The sequence below is a fragment of the Gymnodraco acuticeps genome, unplaced genomic scaffold, assembly GCF_902827175.1.
Source record: "Gymnodraco acuticeps unplaced genomic scaffold, fGymAcu1.1, whole genome shotgun sequence".
NCBI classification, from domain to species: domain Eukaryota; kingdom Metazoa; phylum Chordata; class Actinopteri; order Perciformes; family Bathydraconidae; genus Gymnodraco; species Gymnodraco acuticeps.
The window spans coordinates 2,427,201-2,449,239 of NW_022990341.1; the positions used below are offsets into that span (position 1 = coordinate 2,427,201).

General features: G+C 42.0%; 1 protein-coding gene across 3 annotated transcripts in view; it reads right to left on the bottom strand.

The window, feature by feature from the left end:
• sema6bb (sema domain, transmembrane domain (TM), and cytoplasmic domain, (semaphorin) 6Bb) overlaps positions 1-22,039 on the bottom strand; it is a 155,352-nt gene that overhangs the window by 64,270 nt on the left and 69,043 nt on the right. For all 3 annotated transcript variants that reach the window (XM_034223523.1, XM_034223525.1, XM_034223524.1), the window contains exons 4-5: positions 8,447-8,507; positions 8,245-8,307 (exon numbers count right to left, since the gene is read on the bottom strand). In XM_034223523.1, the coding sequence (XP_034079414.1) occupies positions 8,245-8,307; positions 8,447-8,507 (124 nt within the window). The remainder of the gene's footprint in view (positions 1-8,244; positions 8,308-8,446; positions 8,508-22,039) is intronic.

The window sequence follows — 22,039 nt, forward strand, 5'->3', positions numbered from 1 at the left end:
TCCCTCCTCCTCCTCCTCCTCCTCCTCCTCCTCCTCCTCCTCCTCCTCCTCCTCCTCCTCCTCCTCCTCCTGACAGCGGCAGAGCTGCCTGGGCTCTGAAAAATTAATCTGCAGCTCAGATGAATTACACAGGAGAACGCGTCTGAGTGCAAATATGGACATAGTTGTGAAAGGAGGGGAGATTTAAAGAATGTGTGAAAAGATAGCAGGAGCTGGTACACAAGTGTGTGTATGTGTGCAAGTTTAAATATGTATATCCACTTTTAAATAAACTAAGCCTACTACGCAGCAGCTTTTTAATCCGTCTCTTGATCTTAGAAAGATGCAGATGTTGGACGGGTAAGTGCATTTATCACTTCTCGGCACAGGCACAGACATTTTCCATGGACACATGGAAAGCATGCATATCCAAAAGCAATCATAGACAGCAAGTTATCCAACACACACGCAGTCGGAGGATCGGCAACAAGTTCCCTGTTGCTACAACACATCTGCTCAAAACAACCTGCAGCAGTCAGACACCATTAAAGCTGAGGAGCATTCAAATTCTGCATCTGCTTTCTATCTGCTGTCCGGATCTCCACCTTTACTCTTAGACGATAAACAAACTTTCATTTGCCCTTAGCTAGGGTTCATGTTTGTTCTAATGATGAAGCTTTATCCCAAAAACGAAATGGGTTTTCACCTCGGGCTACAATCAGGATCGCCGCGTGGGTCTGAGCAAAATACAAAACAGGTGCATACGTCGTAAAATCGTCCTCTCATTTTCCTGCGTTACGAGCAACCACAGCATGTTTCATACTCATAAAATATAATAAGTTATGATGACTTTTTTTAGCAATGTTCGTACAATAGCAGCCATCTGTACATCAGGGGGTCGTATTTAGAAAGCTGCTCCTCTAAATCTCCAAAGTTTCCATTACATGCCTGGCTGGTCCCCTGATGTTAGCGACCAGGGAGAGGAGAGCATTGCTCTGCCAAGAAGCTACCATTGAGCCAGAACACTCCCACACACATGTACTGTCTACACAACACACACTCGCAAAGGTTTGGAGAGGCTCGTCTTCGCTCATTAACAACAGGATTGTCATTCCCAGAAAAAAATCCCTGACATACAATTTTGTCTGAAAACAGCGATTGTTTGTGACAGGAGGAGAGAGAGTGTGTATGTTTGTGCACTGGTGGGTGGAGGATAAATCAGCAGCGGTACCAAATTAGCAGCAATGTGCTGTTCTGAGTGCTGCGGTCTTACTCAGCATGTTAAAGCTAATCCGCATCTCTCTGCAACCCTTCTTCTCAGTTTGACGGTAATTCGGACTGAACACACCACAGGCCACAAACAAAAATCCGACACCAGAGAGAGGGGGTGGAGCGAGGGGAGGGAAAAGTGATATTATAGAGATAGGGGGACAAAATCAAGAGGGAAGAGTGAGGTAAAGAGAGACAGAAAGAGAAAAGCAGAGTTTTTCCAGTCCAGTCAGCCATGTGGCAGCCTCAGCGGAGGAGCCGACCTGCAGCATGACCCGCAGATTGTGAGGTCAGCTGAGCTCCACTCCCCCGTGGAAACACACACACACACACACTCGCCGACCACAACACTTAACCTGAGTCACCCTTGGAAAGCTCTCTGTCTGATAACCTGTTGAGAAAGCGGTGGCAAATGATCAGATTAATACATTTACATATAAAGAATATGTTGGAGAGGAAGGCTCAGCACAAATTGGTCCAATGCAAGTATTTTATGCCAAAGCCAGTAATTCACTAAACCGTCATCAGGGCAATTTGGAAAAACGATATTTGCACACCGGAAATACTTGGCTGTAGATCCCTGGGTCAAAATAAAATTGAAGAGGAAATAAGTATCACAAGTTTCTTAAGGGAAATGAATTCTGCACACACATCTGGAACGCAATAAATGCCGATATAAAAGCCAAGGAATGGGAAACTCTGGTTCATCTCAACATTGTTGCAATGCAGTGCAGAGACTTTCTTTATCCATAGTTGATGATGTTGGCGTCTTGCATCGGATCATTGTGTTGTGGAATAGATTCAAATGTTTTTGGGGGAATATAAAAATGTCTGCCGTTATTTAAAGATACATTAAGTTTGAAATTGAATGTCCCAAGTGTGGGGAGGCATAATAAGCACAAAGATTTAATGAGAGTTATCACACTCAAGAATCTAAAGGCAGAGCAACGTGATTTAAAAAAAGGAAAGTGACTCCACATGCGGTATTTTAAATTGATTAATTGTGGAGCTGAAAAAGGGTTGTGAAACTGAATCTTCTGCCCGTCTGACCCAGAAAAGGCATTTGTTTTGGACGATTGAAAACCCTGCGCTCCTCAGAGAGCACGATCAACGCAATATTGATCAAACAATCTGGTTAAGTGCTGCTTATAGCGATGCCCAACCGCTCTTTAAAAGCGCTCTATATGGAATTGCCTTTGTTTGCATCCACATGCCACGCTGCCATGGCCTGATGTGTTGGCACTGAGCCACTTCGGGGGTAGGTCTCACCCTCTGTCTATCTCTTTCTACTGCTTTCATAAGAAGTGTGGTGGCGTCTTGATCCTTGTCTACAATTTAATAGCCACCTCTATCGGGGTTGTGGGTTTTGACGCGCCTCTCTTTGTTTCCAAACAATTCAACGGAGATCGTAGTTGAATCAATCGGATGAGCTTTATTCATTGATCCACACGGTACATACAGGAGGACACATTTCTTCGCTTCATAGTAACTAAAAAGTGTATCATTTTCCAAAGTAACAAAAAGAACACGGTCAAAAGACTTTTCCGTTTCCCCCGTCTATCACCCTCAGCTGTGTCCTATCAATCTACCATATATAGGCATAGCCATGCACGTGATACTGACGCACATATAACAAATAATAAGTGAGCCTTAAATTAATGCATTTTAAACCATAATGTGACTCACAAAAATAGCCTATAATTTACAGTATAATCTAATTTATATTATTATTAAGCCTAACATTCAGACAATAATAACAAAAGGAAAAATGGCTCTAACAAGAAGAGAAAGAGAAAGTGAAAAATGGGGGAGGCAATGACAGAGAACAACATGCAAAGGGCAATTACAAGAGAGATAAAGAGGCAGCAGAAAGCTAAGGACAGAGGCACATATGAGGAATATGCAGAGAGTGAGTGACAGCGAGGCAGACTGTGACAGCGAGGCAGACTGTTGCTTTCATCAACAATCGTTTGGTCAACAGAGGCGAAGGGAGAAGCAGGGGGAAAAAATCGGGATATTGAATATTCAGCCTAATTAAGGAGAATACTATGTCCTTTGTGATCAACCAGGCAGAAACATTTAATTACAAAACCAATTATGAGGTGGTGAATGTATCACATCTGACACAACCATCCCCCAAGCAGAACAGGACATTTTCAGGACTAGGAAGAGGAGAGAGGAAGGGAGGGTGACGCACAGAAGATGACTGCTTGATAGATGTGACTTTCTGTTTTAATTGTGTTCATGCATGTGTGGGAGGCGGAAACTAAGAGAGAAGCAGATAAGAACCCTTGAAATCATGAATATGTATTAACATATAATGTACATGAGGGTTAGTGACCTCACCTCTGTGCATACATTAGAGTCAGGAAAAGAGTGTAATTTGGTTCAATATTCAGGCAGCTTGACCTCCAAAATGATGAGGAAAACAGCAAGAGGCACTCAGGAAATACAAAGCCTGTAGCAATCTTATGCATTTGAACACCCCGCGGTAAACACTGTAGCTCGACAAAAACATCACTGTAACATCGATTTCATGATACGCAATTTATATCATTTGGTTACCAAAATATATATTTAATTAGGTCTTTCTTGGTTCTTTAAGGCTGCATCAAAGTTGAACTTATTACAGGGCTTAAGCAAACAAAAAGATGAAAGAAGAAATGCTGTGCACACTTTGGTCCAATTCAGGTATTTTATGAAAAAGGCAAGATTAATCAAGCCGCGTATATTACAAAATGGATCCCAGACAATGAAATGACATCAAATAGTGTATGTTTCTTTCACATATATGATTGTGTTAAGGCGCCTGCTGGGTCATCACTATGTTAACATTTTTCATTATTTATTAAAAAGGTATAGTATGCAGTATTTTCAAATGTATAGGTTATAGAAAGATTACCCCTCTCAGTCATCACTTATGTCCCACTAAAGCTGTGTGGAGGTTTGTATGGGACCTTGCTCTTTGATGGTATTTTCTCCTTTCTTCTTATTTTGCTGTGTTAGGCATGTTTCTTGGCGTTAACAAAGAGCTTTTGGGCCCCACATGAGGTGTAACTCAGCCAGTAAGCAGGGTTTGTCGCCCAGAGTCATTCCCTGGCAGTGATGTTGCCCTTTGTCCCGCCCCTCGGCATCTGTCTTGTAAAGGTAAGCTGATACTAAGGCATAAGCTACCTTGGGCAAATGTATGATACAGTGGCGGTAAATGACGATGAGAAAGGATTGTTACATTGCTGCATGTTTTTATATGCTCAAGTGTCTCTCCTTTGATATGAAAGTTCGACTTATTTGAATGCATTACGTAGCAAAACTGGTAACACACACACTAATACCATGTATACATCACTTCAGGGGACATTACATTGACTTACATGCATTTCCTGGAGACTTATCCTAACCTTAACCATAACCAACATATGCCTAACCCTAACCCTTACCAAGTCTTCACCCTAAAATTAATGATTCCCCTTATGGGGACCTCTATTTCGTCCCCATAAGGGAGGCGAGTCCCCACAAGTGACTGTGTAAACAGATGTAGGTCCCCACAAGTATAGTAATGCTAGGCCACACACACACACACACACACACACACACACACAACACACACACACACAAACACACACACACACACACACACACACACACACACACACACACACACACACACACACACACACACACACACACACACACACACACACACACCACACACACACACACACACACACCACACACCACACACACACACAGCAGTATTTTGGCCTGCCAAGAGTTGTGTCGACAGATCACGGCCTGCCTCTGTAAAGAAAAGTACTGTACACAGTGTCGACTGATAATGAGATCTACTGGGCATCCAACGGTCTTTTCGCTTCTCCTCTGTCACTATCGGCTAGCTCACTTTAGAGACCGGCTCTAAAAAACACATTAAAAAGGTGTCGTGCCTCTTTTTCTCACACTCACTCGCTAAACAGTGAGACGAAAAAGAAAGAGACAGAAAGACTATTGACTCTCCTCCGATCTCCTTTAACTCCATGAGTTGTAAGTCCCCTCATAAACACATCGGAGCATCTGTTGATGGCATCTTGGCATCTCAGTGGGAGATGAGAGAGGCAGCTACAGTAGAGGGTGCTTAACTATAGGACTCCTTCATACTCACCAAGCACGACACACACACACACACACACACACACACACACACACACACACACACACACACACACACACACACACCACACACACACACACACACACACACACACACACACACACACACACACACACACACACACACACACACACACACACACACACACACACACACACACACACACACACACACACACACACACACACACACACACACACACACACACACACACACACACACACACACACACACACACACACACACACACACACACACACACACACACACACACACACACACACACACACACACACACACACACACACACACACACACACACACACAGCAGTATTTTATAAGTGGTCCCTTCCGGCTGCCTTTATTCAAAGTTTTATGAGAAAGGAAATGCATTAAACTAAATGTTTCTCGGGGAAAACACGGACTGTCAACTTTGTTAACTCCACAGGGTATCCATAAATGTTGCTTTTTCTTGTTGACATTTTCTCAGAGATGTATTGGTTCAACTCTGTGGTCATTGTTTGGCTGTATTTTGTGTTGTCGCTGTTGTTGTAGCAGTACAACATTTCACACTGCTTGTTTGCAGTAAACACTTTTGCAATTTCTATAATATTTATTTATAATTTGTTGACGTTACCGGTTCCTACTCTTATTTCTTCCCTCTTTAGAAAATACTGCTACTTTCTTTTTTACAATGTGTATTATTTCTGTTAAATTAGTTGTTAATATGTAAGTCCACTCTTCCTCCTTTTGCCTTTTATTTTGCACTTTTGCTTCTATAACACTGTTAATTTCCCTGCTTCGGGGGAAACATTCTGATTCTGAGTGCAGGATCACATTACTTTGTCAGATCTGTGTAGTGTCTGTTAGTTTGAACACAGACATAATGTCACTTTCAGTCCCATATAAACTATAGTGACTCTAAACACATCGTAAAGGCTTCTAGAAATAACACCGGCTGCACCCTGGCCAGTGTGTGAGTGAGTGCCTGTGTGTACATGCATACACACAAACAAGCACATCCCATTCAGTTGCGTCCGGGCCCATGAGCTGACGGAGAGGACCTGGCAGGGGTCTTATCTCGCTCACATTGCCGTGTGACTCACAGCCTCACCAGGCAGCAGCACAGTCATTAGGGGCGAGAAGACCTTTCATATCTCGGCCGGCCCCTCAGCTCCGGCCAACAAGGACCAACTCTCTCTCTCTCACCTCTCCTGCTGTCAGCTAGGCGTTTTGTCTGCGTCCCTCTATTCTCCATTGTGTTCCTGTCTGGCGCTGTCTCACACAGATTTAATGTCAGGTGTTCTCTCACTGTGTTAAATAAGTCTTTTTTTCTCTGCCTGGAGGGGACAGGTCCCATGTTTCCCCTGCCAACCATCACCACTTCACACACACACACTGACTTTGTATGTGTGTATGTGTGTGTGTGTGTGTGTGTGTGTGTGTGTGTGTGTGTGTGTGTGTGTGTGTGTGTGTGTGTGTGTGTGTGTGTGTGTGTGTGTGTTGGAGATATAAAGGGTATTCAGGCGTGGGCTGCTGGTGGCTGTTGGGACGTTTCACCCCATTCACTTTCTCATCGGATCATTTTCCCAACGCCCACCTGCATTTTCTGAGGGCACAAACCGCATTCCTAACCCATCACGGTGGAACAAGAGGTGGATAGGTAGGAGGGGCTCTGTTCCTCTGATCAATGTGTGTGTGTGTTAGATGAGCAGGGACAATGACACAATATCTGTCAGAGCCCTCCTCCTCGTGAGACTGAGCAAGCAGGCATGACAGTGAGATGACTGGCACAATGAAAGCAGAGCTGCAGGCAGGACGGTAGGACGTGTGCCAGAATAATGAGAAAGAGGAACAGCGCCAGACAAACAATCTGAGTAACTGGACAAGATTTCAACATATTTCACTATCAATGTGGCATTTAATATATTAAGTGTGACTTTCTACTGTGTGTATCTTGGCATATTATCTGTAGTTCCTTAAGGGGCTTTTCAGAAATGTCAGCCCTTCAAAATAAGATGCTGACTCAATCACTACTCTGAGATACAACTCAGAAAATGTCTCCAGTAACAGAGTGTTAAATAACAAATTCAATGCTAAAGTAACCTAAAAACAATACATGAGGAGCTTTCTAATGGTATTTTAAAGTCTGTGTTTCAGCCAGGTTATTATATTATTAATACTTGATATGATGTTGGCCCATTTAACATGAAAACACAACTGTTCTAATGAAAAAAGCCTCTTTAAAGTGATGTGTTGTCATCATTCATGATAAGGCTTTTTCAAGCTATACTTCATTGAATTACATTTCCAATGGATCACACTACTACTTGTATATAAAGGGATGGGTCGAGGTGAACAAATACCAGTTATACATAACACTCAACACTCAATCTGTAAGGAGTCTTCTTGACGTCTTTCAGCTCATTATTTTCATTTTACGGCTTAAACCTTTAGTGTTTTGGTTCAGTCTCACTGCTCTCATCATCATGCAGCTGCTTTGAAAGAGAATCTCTGAAAAACACACTCTATCTACCTGCCAAGCAGAGTTAGTGGCTCTCTGGTGAACTTTGTGAAGCATTTCGCAGCTTAAGCGCCAGATATTTCCCTCAGGAGTTGGTGGAGACCAAACACAGAGCTAAAAGATTATTGTTCTTAAATGTGCCTGATGGCCATCAACCCAACTCTAAACAAATACACTGTGTTGTTCTATGTGTAGATTAGCAGCTCTTTGCTATGACGTTAGCCATATCAACTGTATTAAGTGTCATTGTTGTGTTAACAGGTTGTTGAAAGATAGATAATGTGGAGAATCAGTCACTCTGTCTCACCTCATGCTTGCCCTTCATCCTGCAGATCCTGATGTCATTCTTGTTCGACTCCCACGTCCTTTTCTGTATATAAAAAAGCACACACATTCATGCGTGATTACACATTTGCATTTCTCTATAGTAGAAGGTGACATTTTCCTGTGACAAATGATACCTAATTTAAATGAATACATGCTACAGAGTCTGTCCTAAAGGTTCTCACCTTGCTGTAGAACATCTCGTCTCCTGCAACGATGTCCAACTCCACACGGAAAAGGTCATCTCTGCAGAGAGAGAGAGAGATTGGGAGTCAGCCAACGCAGCACTATACGAAGCTTAAGGTAAGGCAGCTAGCATGAAAACCAGTTCCAGCATGGATATTATTTCTAGCTCAGAACAGTGCAAGTCGATGCATATTTTCTCTGGATGAAATCCAAGCCACACACTAAATACAAACTCTGAGTATGAATATTTCCACTATATATTACATCAGTGTGGTTATACAACTAAATAATTATGCGTGCAGCTATGTAATGCATATATATATCAGAGACCTTTATTACTTTAAGTTGATCAGACCCTCAGAGATTAGGAAACAGCTTTATCATGTCTTTCATTTCTCCCAATATATATCAGGAATGGTACCTGACTGCATAATGTTCCAAATCTCCCCTTTGCCTTTTGCTTCTTCTCATTAAACTCTACGTGCTGCATTAAAAATGGCCCCCGAATTCTGCTTATCAGTCTTATTCAAAAGCCTGAAATTGAATTAATGGATGATTTAATGAAGTTGTTAGAGTGGTGCTTGCACACCCCCACATGCTGCCTACACGTGGTCCTAAACCAAACACTATCTATTAATGATATTCTAAACCCTGCTTTCTCTCATGGTGGGTGCCTAATTGTAATATATGTACTATAACAACGGCTTGTATGTACAAAGTCATACATTTTCCCCTTTTGAATGATGAATACAGATACAGCTGCCAGCTAGAAAGGAGTTCATTGACCCTCATGAAGGTGCATAACGTACGTTGGCTGTGTGGTGTGTTCAACTGCATCTTTCTGGCCATGATGCATTGGACGTGAGGCAAAGCAACAGTCGCAGCTTTTTATTTTTGATGTTGGCTTAGTGTGTGCACCTTTAATCTGCTGATGATTTCTCAGTAACCTTGGATGTTCCTGTGAAAATGCCAGCTAAATGAGAGTTGGGCTTGGCAGCTCTAGTAGCAGCTGACGCCTGCATATTGATCAAGGCCTTTGTATCTGCTGGGATGAATCTAAAGCTTGGAGATCATCTAAGCAAAGGGCCGGGGCTCTGGATGGGCTAATCTGTAAATCTGCCATAGCCGTGTTATTGCTGCAGTATCGATCCCATCTCTGAACAAGCTCTGCCTCCCAGTACTGCATGTTCTCTTGGTTTCTCCTTTTCCTTTGATAGCAGAGGTTATCATGTATGCATCCATGTAAAGGTGCCTGCTCATGTGAGTAATCGTACCACCTCGGTGTGTGTATCAATGTGTGTTTGCATCTGTTTCTCTAAGAGAGATAAAGCGGTGAGAATGTGTGCATGATGAGAGCGCAGGTAAGCCATCAAGGTTACTCCAATCCTGAATAATTCATCCTCACTTCCTGCTGGCGTTTTAGTAAGATTCCCACTCTTACTCAACTTAGCAGAATGGGACAATGGCTAAGTAGCTAAGAAGTGCAAAATCACCAAACACTAGCTCAGTGCTTCTCTGCTTAACAGGTCAGAGTTTAAGCGTTCTCCAAACAGTGGAGTGGGCCAGAGTGTGAGGCGTAATCTCATCCAGGCTGCTTCAGCGTTGTCTCAGCATTAACATAATGAATATAGCAACAGGCCTCCTAGTCAGAGTGGCTCGCAGCCAGCGCTGTTGCCTCTGATGGTGCAGAGGAGGGGGAATTATTTATGGTGCAGCCTCTCTCTCCATCACTGATCCTGCCTTCCAGGTTGTTTGAATGATGCAAAGCCTGTATGTTTTTAGTTTTTTGTATGTATGTGTGTCAGTGGATTTAATGTTTACTGCATGTAATAGAAGGTTAGGAATCAGGACTAACATGTGAACTGTGTTCTTTATGTGGCAGGAGCCTTGAATAGCCATGATTCATTAGGTCATACAAAGGCGCCTCAACTCACAACCAACCATAAAACCTACAAATCAAGTCTCCGATTTCTTACTCTTTGTCTGGGTGTAGGTGTGTGTGTAGGATGTGCACGTGCCTGAGCTGTTATTTCATATATACGCCTCCGACCCTTTTTGACCCGGCTGATACAAAGTCAACACAGAGTCTGAAGAGAAACTGTCAACATTTCCTACATTTCTGATATGACCAGCTCATGAACTTTCTCCATGCAGCAGTCCAAACAACGCCAGCCTCAAGGTCAAGACATCTTAATCCACCCGGCTTTGCAGTATTTATTTTTTGGTTTAACTTCTCTTCTTCGTGCTACTAGCTATATTGTGGTTTAGCATGAGCAGCAATGAGCCTGTCTGAGCCTTTTAATAGCGTTTAGGCAGAGCTGATCTACTGGATGACATTAAAATGGAAGGATTTGAGCTGACCACATAGTTACCCTGACACTTCTGCTGACTGAGGGAGAGGACAGTGTGACTCTGTGATTTTGCATGCATTTGGGTGACAGTAAATATATGCATGAGTTAGTGGATCACATACTAAATTCTAAAAAGTCAAACAGTAGTGCTCCCAAAACTTCAAAAGGAGCAAAAGCAATCTTGCACACCGTACTAAGTTCTTACTTAGAGCAAAGTTTTGGTCAAAGATATTCATCAGACATTAAAGTCATTAAGCATCATCGTCATAAACGTAACCTTAAAGGTGGGGTAGGTAAGTTTGAGAAACCGGCTCGAGATTCACTTTTTGTTATATTCCATGGAATGCTCTTAACATCCCGATAGCAATGAATATCTTAAAGTGCTTTGACAAAAAATCCATAAAAACTTTCATCTGTGGAAGCCGTGGCGCTGTAAAAAGCACGACCAATCATTTTAGCCGGCCCGGCTAAAATAACTGGATGGCCTACCTGCCTGTCAGCCTTCCATCTGTGCACAAACTTATCTCGTGCCCTCATTGGTCATGTGCGTGTGTGTTGGAGGAGGGGCTCTGGAAGGAAGTGGCAGATTTTTTCCGGCTGTGTATTTTCAAATTCTAGCGCACTCGAGCTGGTTTCTCCAAAATTACCTACCCCACCTTTAAGGCTGCAGCAAACGCCAAAAAGGAGTTAAATCCCACTACAGGACTTAATACCTAATACATATAGACAAGAAATGTTTTTAAAAATCCATAAAAACAATCCTAACACTACTGTACACAAATATTCATTTACTTAAAAATGGTTAATTGTCTGAACTGATACAAGTTGACTTCTCATTGCATCTGATAGGAATCTTTCTTTAAGTGTGATCTTCTTTGTTAAGTAAATAAAACCCATCTTTTTAAATCCACCTGTCACTCCTTTTGCCAGCCAGCTTGGTCGGTCACACTGACTTATCAAAGGAAAAATGCTTTACAGTGTTCCCACACCTTCTTAAACTTCATATTCAAGGACTTTTCAAGGATATTCACGGCCCATTGCCCCACACAGCATAGATTGAGACAATGATAACGGTTAATTACTGTTACAACACTGATAATGAGATCAAGAAGCCTTCACAGGAGCTCACACACAACCATTAAGAAGAGAGAGAGTCCTCTGTGTGTCACAGCGAGAGCAGAGGATGTGCTCCTCTGCTCTCTCTATCACAGAACAGAGACTTATTAACGAGATGAAAGGCTAAATAAATACAAGTTATATTTCTATTAATGTACAAAATATATAAATTAAACCATGTTCAATGACGTGTGTCCATTTATTTTTAGTTTAAAAACTGGAACTGTAGGGTTAGGGTTAGGGTTTTTATCTTAAACTGCAGATTAACCAAAAGTTATATTTCAATTAACATACAACTGCAAGTCATTGGCTTTAACTTGTTTACACTAAAGGCCAAACAGAATACTATGACGATTAGTCCAGAGGGAAGTGTTTTAGTATTGTACTTAAGTGCACTAAGAGGTCATTAACTATTAGTATTTTTGATGTAATGCTATACTTTATACTTCTACTCCCCAATATTTTGAGAAGCCATTAGTGTACTTGTTACTTATTTTCTTACAGATTCAGATTATTATCTAATATAAAATATAAATCAACTAATAAATAAACAAATTGACAAATAATCAAAGCTAAAACATCCAGCAGCACATTGTAAAAATAAATAGGGTGTTTTAACTTATAAACTGAAGTTCAAGGGCTGCCTGATATATATGAGTTGACTTAAAGTAAAATTGTACTTTGTTTCAACTCACAATGTTAAGTTATACAAGTTATTTTACTAATGATCATTCATTGTTATAACTTAATACTTTGAGTTAAAGAAACTTACAATTTACAATAGAATATAAAGTAATTAGAATTAGCTCCACAGCTGTGAAGATATTAATGCTAGAATAAACATAATCCAGTAATTGGTTTTATGTAAATGATTCTGAAATGGGCCATTACTTGTGCGTTTTTATTTAAGTATATTATAATCCCAGTACTTTTGTACTTCTCTTTAAGTAAGATTTTGAATGCAGGACTCTAACCTTGAACAGTTTCCTTTACAATTCACATTTTAATCAGAGTGCTCTTCCACTTCTGATTACAGAACTAGTGTATTGTATGGGAAAAGTCTGTGGTGTGTGTCCATGTGAGTGTTTGTGTCTCTCCCTACAATCTTTCCCTTACATGCTGGACTCTCTCTAGCTGCGGCTCTACAGCTGTCTGCGTTACCTCCCAGGACACCAAGTCTTTGCAACAAGTGAGCGTCTCCCTGTTTGTCTGCCATGAGGCATTTGACCCGGCCATGACCCCCCCCACCGTGTCCTCTGAGGTCAGCGTTTGTGGGCCAATAAACCGAGCCACCACCAACCTGGCAGTAAGTCAACACACTTTCCCTTTCCAAGAAATGCAAAACGTAAACAAACGCGTGCGGAGCCAGATGGCAAAAAAACCCGTACTATTTATCACAATTGGAACAGTTAATCAAGAATTGGCTTCCTTCCTTTGTTCATCTTGCCGATAGATAAACACACACTACAATTGGTTTATATTTTGTATTAGCCCTGGATCCGGCGGAAGACCACAGGATCCACAGCTGCTCATCTGGACAGCAATGAAATGGGGCTTAACACAGCGCAACGCTTTACTCCAACAGCCACCAGCCAAATACATGGTTTACTTTCATTTAGTGGCGATGGGGAGAGGACAGGGAGAGGTGGCTGCTCTCTGCAGGTGCTCCAATCAGGGATTTAGCAGTGCTTGCAGTCTGAAGAGCAGCCATGCTAATAGTGACAGGAATTGGGGATGAGTGAGGCGTCTTATCAAGCCGTGCACTCTGTAGGAGCTGCTGGCAGCCATATCTGCCTCCACACAGGTTCTTATTTAGAAATGACTTGTTATGCCTCCCTGCTGGGTTGTCTTTGGCTCACACAAACATTTACAGACGGATCTGGATTTTTTTCCAGGCTGATCCTTTTCTGTCAGGAAGCCGCAAACACTATTAGCCACTTAGAAGAAATGTATAAATATACTAGTGAAACACTCTTTCTGTGAATCTCTCTTCCAAAAGTGAACCCCCCTCGCCTCGCTCTCTTTCCGCCTGTCAGACGAGCGTTTCATTATCATTCGGTTGGCTGAGACATTCATATCAGTTTACCTCTGCTAGTCAGTAAAAAGCTCTGCAGCTGTAAATTGAAATTAACGTCACTCAGACGGCTTCATAGCTCTTGTTATATTTTAAGGCAGACTGCAGTAGCTGTCTATGTGGAGTTTAACTATCTGACTGAGTGCATGTGTGTGCTGAGCGCAGACAGAATGGCTGGAACCCTGTTACATACTTTGATATATTTATTACCAACGCTCAGTAGTGAGGTTAGAGCAGCTGGAGGCCAGGGACCGGGTCATTTCCTGGACCACAGTGGCGTCTCTTATTGAAAGCCACTTCAGTCTTCTTTCAGACTGCCCCTACAGCAAATAACCAGCGCCATATGTGGAGACTCACTATGTCTCTTTTTTATAGCATGTTTCAAGCAACATTTAATTTTAGGACAACATGGGTAATAAATCTTGAGGTGTATGTTTTCTGTTAGTCCTGTCTGTTTCAGTCGGGCTCCTGAATGGCCCCAGGGGCAGCAGATGTAGCTTTACAGTGTAAACCCGGTGCAGCTGAGCCTCGTCTGGCCCTCCTGACCAGAGCTTCTGTCCAGGATCAGCACATTCACCACACTGACAGATGGGGACCAGCTTCATATGGAGACCAAACTACAAAACATATGTTGAGCCAAACACAAGCTAATGGAACAGATTTGTTATAAAAAAGACTTAAGTGGCACATTAATTTTACCGAACAATTAAAAGAGATTATAGAACTTTTGATAGGGGTGTTACAGCTTTCTGAAAGTGGCTTTACTGGAATAATAACTGATTGACCTTCAAGTTTTAATGTTTAAATAATGCAAGGTGTATTAACCTGTATTTGCGGGTCCCATTGCCATTGTTATTGTTGTTATTGTTATTATCATCATGTGTCGCTTTCCACCTTCTTCTCCAGTAGGACTCAGATGAGGGTGTTGCACTTTTCTTTTCCTTATACATGTGATGTTTTGGTGTTGTTTTGTTTCTTTCCGTTAACTGTCAAGTGGGAAATAAGTATTTTTTTGTGTGTTTCTCTTAGTATCCTAAGATACTGTTATGTTTGGCTGTGAATTTTTTTTTATTATTATGAAGGGCAGACCATCTATTTGTATTTATTTGTTTTTTTTTAGAAAGGGGCAGGTCACATAAGATTTTATTCTTCTCCCTGCTCCTTTTCGCTAAATGGTAGAGTCATGTTTTGTGGCAATTATTGTACATTTGGTTTTGCGTACCATGAGCGGGACAAATAAAAATGAAATGAAATTAAAGGGTCGCTAATTATGCAGTTTTTGAGCCTGAAAATTATGCTAAAATCCTAAAAGTTCACGTCAGACAGAGTTTACCTTGGAGTGACCTTCACTACTTTGGAGTGACCTTCACTAGCGCTTTTAAATTCGACAAGCAGGTCAGCTCCATAGTCAAAACCTGCTTTTTTTTTAAATAAGACTATTGGCCAAGACCAAGTCGTTTTTATCTTTTAAAGACCTAGAAAGGGTTATTAATGCCTTTGTTACCTCGAGACTGGACTACTGCAACGCTCTATAGGTGGGTATGGACCAGGCCTCAATGAAACGCCTGCAGCTAGTCCAGAACGCAGCTGCACGTTTTCTGACAGGCCACAAAAAGCGTGACCACATCACGCCAATTCTGGCCTCACTACACTGGCTTCCAATTCGGTTCCGAATTTATTTTAAACTCCTTTTATTTGTTTTCAAAGCCCTAAATGGGCTGGCTCCTGCCTATATAGCCAAACTCCTCCATCGCTACACCCCAGTCAGAGCTTTAAGGTCTGCTGACCAGCTGTTGCTGATAGTGCCCAAGACCAGGCTCAAAACCCCAGCGGAGTATGACACCTGACTATTCCCTGTGTTTTTGATTTTTATATTTCTGTTGTAAATTATTGTCTTTTATTGTGATTGTAGTAAAGTGTTCTTATTACATGTAGGCCTACAAGGCAAGGCAAGGCAAGTTTATTTATATAGCACCTTTCAACACAAGGCAATTCAAAGTGCTTTACAAAAAACGAAAGACATTAAAAAAATGGCATTTAAAATCAGTCATTAAAAAGAAAAGATAATAAAATAAACATTAAAAGAAAAAATACATGGATAAAAGTTACAGTGCAGTTTAAGATGTGAATAGTTCAATTAAAAGCAGCGGCAAAAAGAAAAGTCTTTAGTCTGGATTTAAAAGTAGTTGCAGCGGACCTGCAGGTTTCTGGGAGTTTGTTCCAGATATTTGGAGCATAATAACTGAACGCTGCTTCTCCATGTTTAGTTCTGACTCTGGGGACAGAAAGCTGACCAGTCCCTGAAGACCTGAGAGATCTGGATGGTTCATAATTTAGCAGGAGGTCAGAAATGTATTTTGGGCCTAAACCATTCAAAGCTTTATAAACCAGCAGCAGTATTTTGACATATTTTCTTTGACACACAGGAAGCCAGTGTAAAGACTTCAGAACTGGAGTGATGTGATCCACTTTCTTAGTGTTAGTGAGGACTCGAGCAGCAGCGTTCTGAATTAGCTGCAGCTTTCTAATAGATTTTTTAGTGAGACCTGTGAAGACACCATTGCAGTAGTCCAGTCTACTGAAGATAAAAGCATGGACAAGTTTTTCCAAATCCTGCTGTGACATTAGTCTTTTAATCCTAGATATGTTCTTTAGGTGATAGTAGGCTGATTTAGTAACTGTTTTAATGTGACTGTTGAAACTCAGGTCAGAGTCCATGACTACACCTAGATTTCTGGCTTTATCTGTTGTTTTGAACATTGCAGACTGAAGCTCAGCGCTAACTTTTATACGTTCTGCCTTGGCTCCAAAAACCATTACCTCAGTTTTATCTTTGTTTAATTGGAGAAAGTTCTGACACATCCAGTCATTGATTTGTTCAATGCACTTACTCAGTGTTTGAATTGGAGCATAGTCTCCTGGTGAAATTGTTACGTAAATTTGTGTGTCATCCGCATAGCTATGGTAACTTATTTTGTTGTTTTTCATTATCTGAGCCAGTGGTAGCATGTAGATGTTAAAGAGAAGAGGCCCCAAGATGGAGCCTTGAGGAACCCCACATGTCATATTTGTCAACTCAGATGTGTATTTACCAGCGACGTGCAGTCAGGGGAGGCAGGGGAGGCAGAGCCTCACCTGTCATACTCCAATGTAACGGAAAAACAACTAAAGAAAAACTAAATAGTAATAATAATAAAATGTCTCCACTGATCTGTGTTGTAAGTGTGATTTCTGTATGATTCCAATCACTTTTTATAGTCAAAATCAGTAAATTGGCCGAGCTCCGCTACAACTACATGGGAGCGATGAGGAGTGAGGCAGGGACGAGCTCTGCCTCACGTTAGCCCACAGTAACTGGCTGGAACGCGGGCACTAATGTAGCACGGGCACTTATTTTGTGAGCGCGTTCAAGCCAGTTACTGTGGGGTGAGGTGAGGCACAGATGAGATCTGCCTCACCTCAGAATGCGTCACCCGACAGAAACTGGCTGGAAGCGGGCCCTAAGCGCATGCCTGTTACCATCTCACTGTATGTCACCAATGTAATGTTTGTAGATCCCTTTATTACATTTATCCTCGCCATCCATAGTCTCTAAATAACTTATTTCACGTATATATGATATTTAGGCTCGCTGGTCTCATCACAACGGCAATGAAAAAAGCACCAGGAGAGGCAGCCACAACCGCTGCCGCACTGAAGGGGGCGCAAGTGAGCCCACAGATTCTTGTTGCTACTGTTATTCTACGCAGAGACGGTAGACTAGACGCAAACAACAAGCTAGACTTTTGAAACTAGAGGAAGATAAGGAGGACTTTTACAAAAATGTAATGGAGACTGTAATTCCCTCGAAGCACAGGCAGACATAAGTGGCTTTCTCATAACGGGTTTATTCCTCCGAATCCACCGTGAAAACTACACAAACAAACAGTATAAATGACAAACATAGTTTCTAACAAACTCTCTTCTTCCACCAACAAAATTAGTGCCTTGGTCACATCTCAATTGATGAACATTACCTCTAATGGCCATGAATGCTCTTAAAGCATTGATAAATGCATCAGTAGTCATGTCATCGATCATCTCTATATGTATGGCTCTTGAACATAAACAGGTAAGTAAGAGACCATATTTTTTGAGATCCTTCCTTCCGTCCTTAACATAGATCGGACCAAAGCAGTCTATGCCAGTATAGGTAAAGGGGGGACTGGTTTCCGTTCTGTCCTGAGGTAAGTCACCCATTCTTTGCTCTTCAGGACGTCTTCTGTACTTTCTGCACTTGACACAGTTAAAGATGTGCGCCGAGACCGCACTGCTGCATCCCAGGATCCACCATCCATTAGCTCGCAGTTCGTTCATCGTCATTCCACGTCCCTGATGATGTTGTCTTTCGTGAAGGTGCTTGATAAGCAAAGCTGATACATGATTTTTCTTTGGCAGTATAGCCGGATGCTTAACATGTGGGTGTAATGAAGCTTGACTTAAGCGTCCTCCCACCCTCAGGATACCTTCTTCATCCAGGAATGGATTCAGCTTGAACAGGTTACTGTCTTTGGCCTTGGTAACTGCTTTCATTTGTTTCAAGCTCTTTAGCTCATCTGAGAAGGACTCCTTTTGAACTAGCTGGATGATGAAAAGTTCTGCTTCTTTCCTTTCTTCGATGGTTGTACATTCATTGGTTCTTTGTTTCGCACCTTGGTGTTCTTTGGCATGTCGTTTCAGTCTTGCAATTGCTCTTACTACCCTTGACCAATCAGAGAATTTCTGTAAGCGATCCAATAATGACCTGTCTTCTTTTGCCTTTGTGTTGCACACGATAGCCTTGCGAATTTCAGGATCATCCTCATTGATTTCTCCCACCTTGCATTCTCTTACAGGTAGGTCCTTTTGCCAAAGAAACGTTGGTCCTGTGAACCAGTTTGAAGTCTTCAGTTGCTTTGCAGTTAAACCTCGAGAGGCATGATCTGCTGGATTGTCTTCTGAAGCAACATAAGCCCATTGTTCAGGCTTCATGCTGGACTTGATTCTCTGTATGCGGTTAGCTACGAACACTTCAAACCTTCTGGCGTCATTGTTTATGTAGCCAAGAACAACATTTGAATCTGTCCAAAAGAATTCTTTAAGGTCTTGGATTTCCAACTCTTTCCTGAGCATGTCGCTGGTTCTCACTGCAACAACTGCAGCAGAGAGTTCCAGTCTTGGTATAGTTGTAACTTTGGTTGGTGAAACTCTAGACTTTCCCATTACCAGACAGCAATGGACTTCATTTGACTTGTTAATGGCTCGAAGGTAAGTACATTCACCATATCCCGAGACACTTGCGTCCGCAAAGTGATGAAGTTCATAAGTCTTGACATTACCGAAACTTGAAGGTAAGAAGCATCTTTTAATTTGCATCTCAGCCAGATTGGGTAGATCTCTGATCCAGGACTCCCACTGAGGTCTTAAGTTCTCTGGTAGATCTTCATCCCATCCGATCTTGTCTCTGCACATTTGCTGGAGTATCTGTTTACTCAAGAGGATGAAGGGTGCCATGAACCCCAGGGGATCATACACGGAGGCTACGGTAGAGAGCACACCTCTTCTTGTTAGAGGATTGGGTTTTACTTGAACTCTGAACTTGAATGAGTCAGATGTGACACACCACTCTACTCCTAGAGCTCTCTCCATATGCGGTGAACTTAAAGCCATGTCAAGATCTTTAACTGCTGCACGTTCTTCTTCTGGGATGGTCGCCGTCACATTCTCATTGTTAGAAACAAACTTGTGGAGTCTTAACTTCCCAGTGCAGCAAAGTTCTCTGGATTCTTTGACAAGTTGAATGGCTTCTTTCTCAGTTTCAACGCTTACCAACCCATCGTCGACGTAGAAGTTTCCTTGAATGAAGCGCACGGCGTCTTCACTGAACTGACCCTGCCCTTGTGCTGCCAGATGTTTTAAGCCGAAGTTGGCACAGCCAGGAGACGATGCTGCTCCAAACAAGTGGACCTTCATTCTGTAGATGGATGGTTTGGTTTCTAAGTTTCCGCACTCCTACCACAGGAATCTTAGATAATCTTGATCTTCCCCTTTCACATGAAACTGGTGGAACATTCTTTCGACGTCACACATGACAGCAATAGAACCTTTGCGAAAGCGACACAGTACACCCACCAACGTGTTTGTCAGATCAGGACCAGTGAGCAGATGGTCGTTGAGGGATGTTTCCTGGTACTTGGCAGAACAGTCGAATACTACTCGTATTTTTCCTGGTTTCTGTGGATGATAAACTCCATGGTGAGGAATGTACCAGGCTGGATTGTTGTTGATTTCTTCCTCAGGGACCTTATCTGCGTCACCACGTAAAATGATGTCATCCATGAAGTTGACGTAGTCCTTGTAGTACTTCTGATCCTTTTTTAGTCTTCTTTCAAGACAATTTAGGCGGTGTACTGCGCACGTCTTGTTGTTAGGTAATTTTGGTCTTTCGCCTTTGAATGGTAATGGCATTTCGTAGTGACCATTCTCTTTGTGTGTGATGCTTTCTCTCAACTTCGACAGGAACTTGAGATCTTCTTGGGACACAGAATCCTCTTCTCCAACTCTTTCTGAGAAGTCTGATTCAAGGATTTTTATGATTTCTGAGGGAGTAATGTCTTTAACTTTGTTTCGGCTCACATAGTGTACTTCAGTTTTGAGACTGAGAGAAGGTTCTACACCTGGTGTCACTTGTCTTACTACTATGCGATGGCTAACACCAATGGCGTCTCCGTAATCAAGGTCTGTACGTTGTGCGTAAGGTTGATTTTCTTTGCCAAACACAACTTCTCTTGGAAGTAAAGCTTGTGAGCAGTTGTACCCTATGAGCAGACCCACTTCACAGTCTTGCAGAGGTGCAATCTCTCCTTGGAGGTGCTCTAGATGAGACCAAGCTTTTGCAGTTTCATCTGTTGGTATGTGAGTTCTGTTGGCTGGAATGAAGTCACGTGTATAGACTGGTGGTAAGGGAATCTTTTTACCGGAGTAAAAGCCTCTGACTTGTAGGTTGTTCACTCTTTGAGCGCTTATAACTGTGGTTCTTGAGGTCATAGTAGATAGCTTGAGCTTGACTTGTTGTTTACTTGCTTCCAAAGCCTCAGCTACTTCACTTAGCACAAATGTTGTGTCACTTTGAGAATCCAACAGAGCGTATACAAGGATTTATTCTGCTGGTTGACATGTGGATGAAAGCCAGACTGGAATTATAGCAGCTGTTTGCGTGTTACCTTCACCAAGTATTACTCTGTTGGAAGTAGCCGCTGTGGTTCTTTCTTCTTGTTGTGTTGCTTGAGGTCTTTCTTTGTATCTTTCTTGATTTGTACGCTCTTCATGCAGACAGGTAGGATGTTGCTTCTTGCATACTTCACATACACTCCTACTGTGGCAGCTCCTTGACTGATGGCCAGTCTCGAGACATCCAAAGCATAGCTTCTGAGCTTGAATGTACTTAATTCTGTCTGGAACAGCTTGCTCCATGAACTTCTTGCAATTGTGCAAGGAATGCCAATTCTTCTTACACAGAATACATGTTAAGACGGTGTTTTCGTCTGAACTTGTGGTTTAAGAGCGGTTTAATGACTGCAGTTTTCAGGGCCTGTGGAAAAATACCTGAGTGAAGAGATTTGTTTACTATATTAAGTAGATCTGAGGCCATGCAACGAAAAACATCTTTGAAAAATCCTGTTGGAATAATATCAAGGCAGCAGGAGGAGGATTTCAGAAGTTGAATAATGTCCTCTAGGTTTTTATCATTAATCTGATGGAATTGTGTCATGGTGTTTGAATTGATATTAGGTGGACACAGGGACAAAACATTTGCTGTACCTGATGCAGAGGCACTGACTGCTTGTCTGATTTTCTGAATTTTGTCAGTGAAGAAGGCAAAATCATTGCACGCCTTGGTGGATAGAAATTCAGAGGCTACTGACACTGGGGGGTTAGTCAGTCTGTCGACGGTAGCAAACAAGGCACGTGCATTGTTTTTGTTTTTGGTAATGATTTAATTCCAAATTATAAAGGCCAAGTCTCTCTTTATA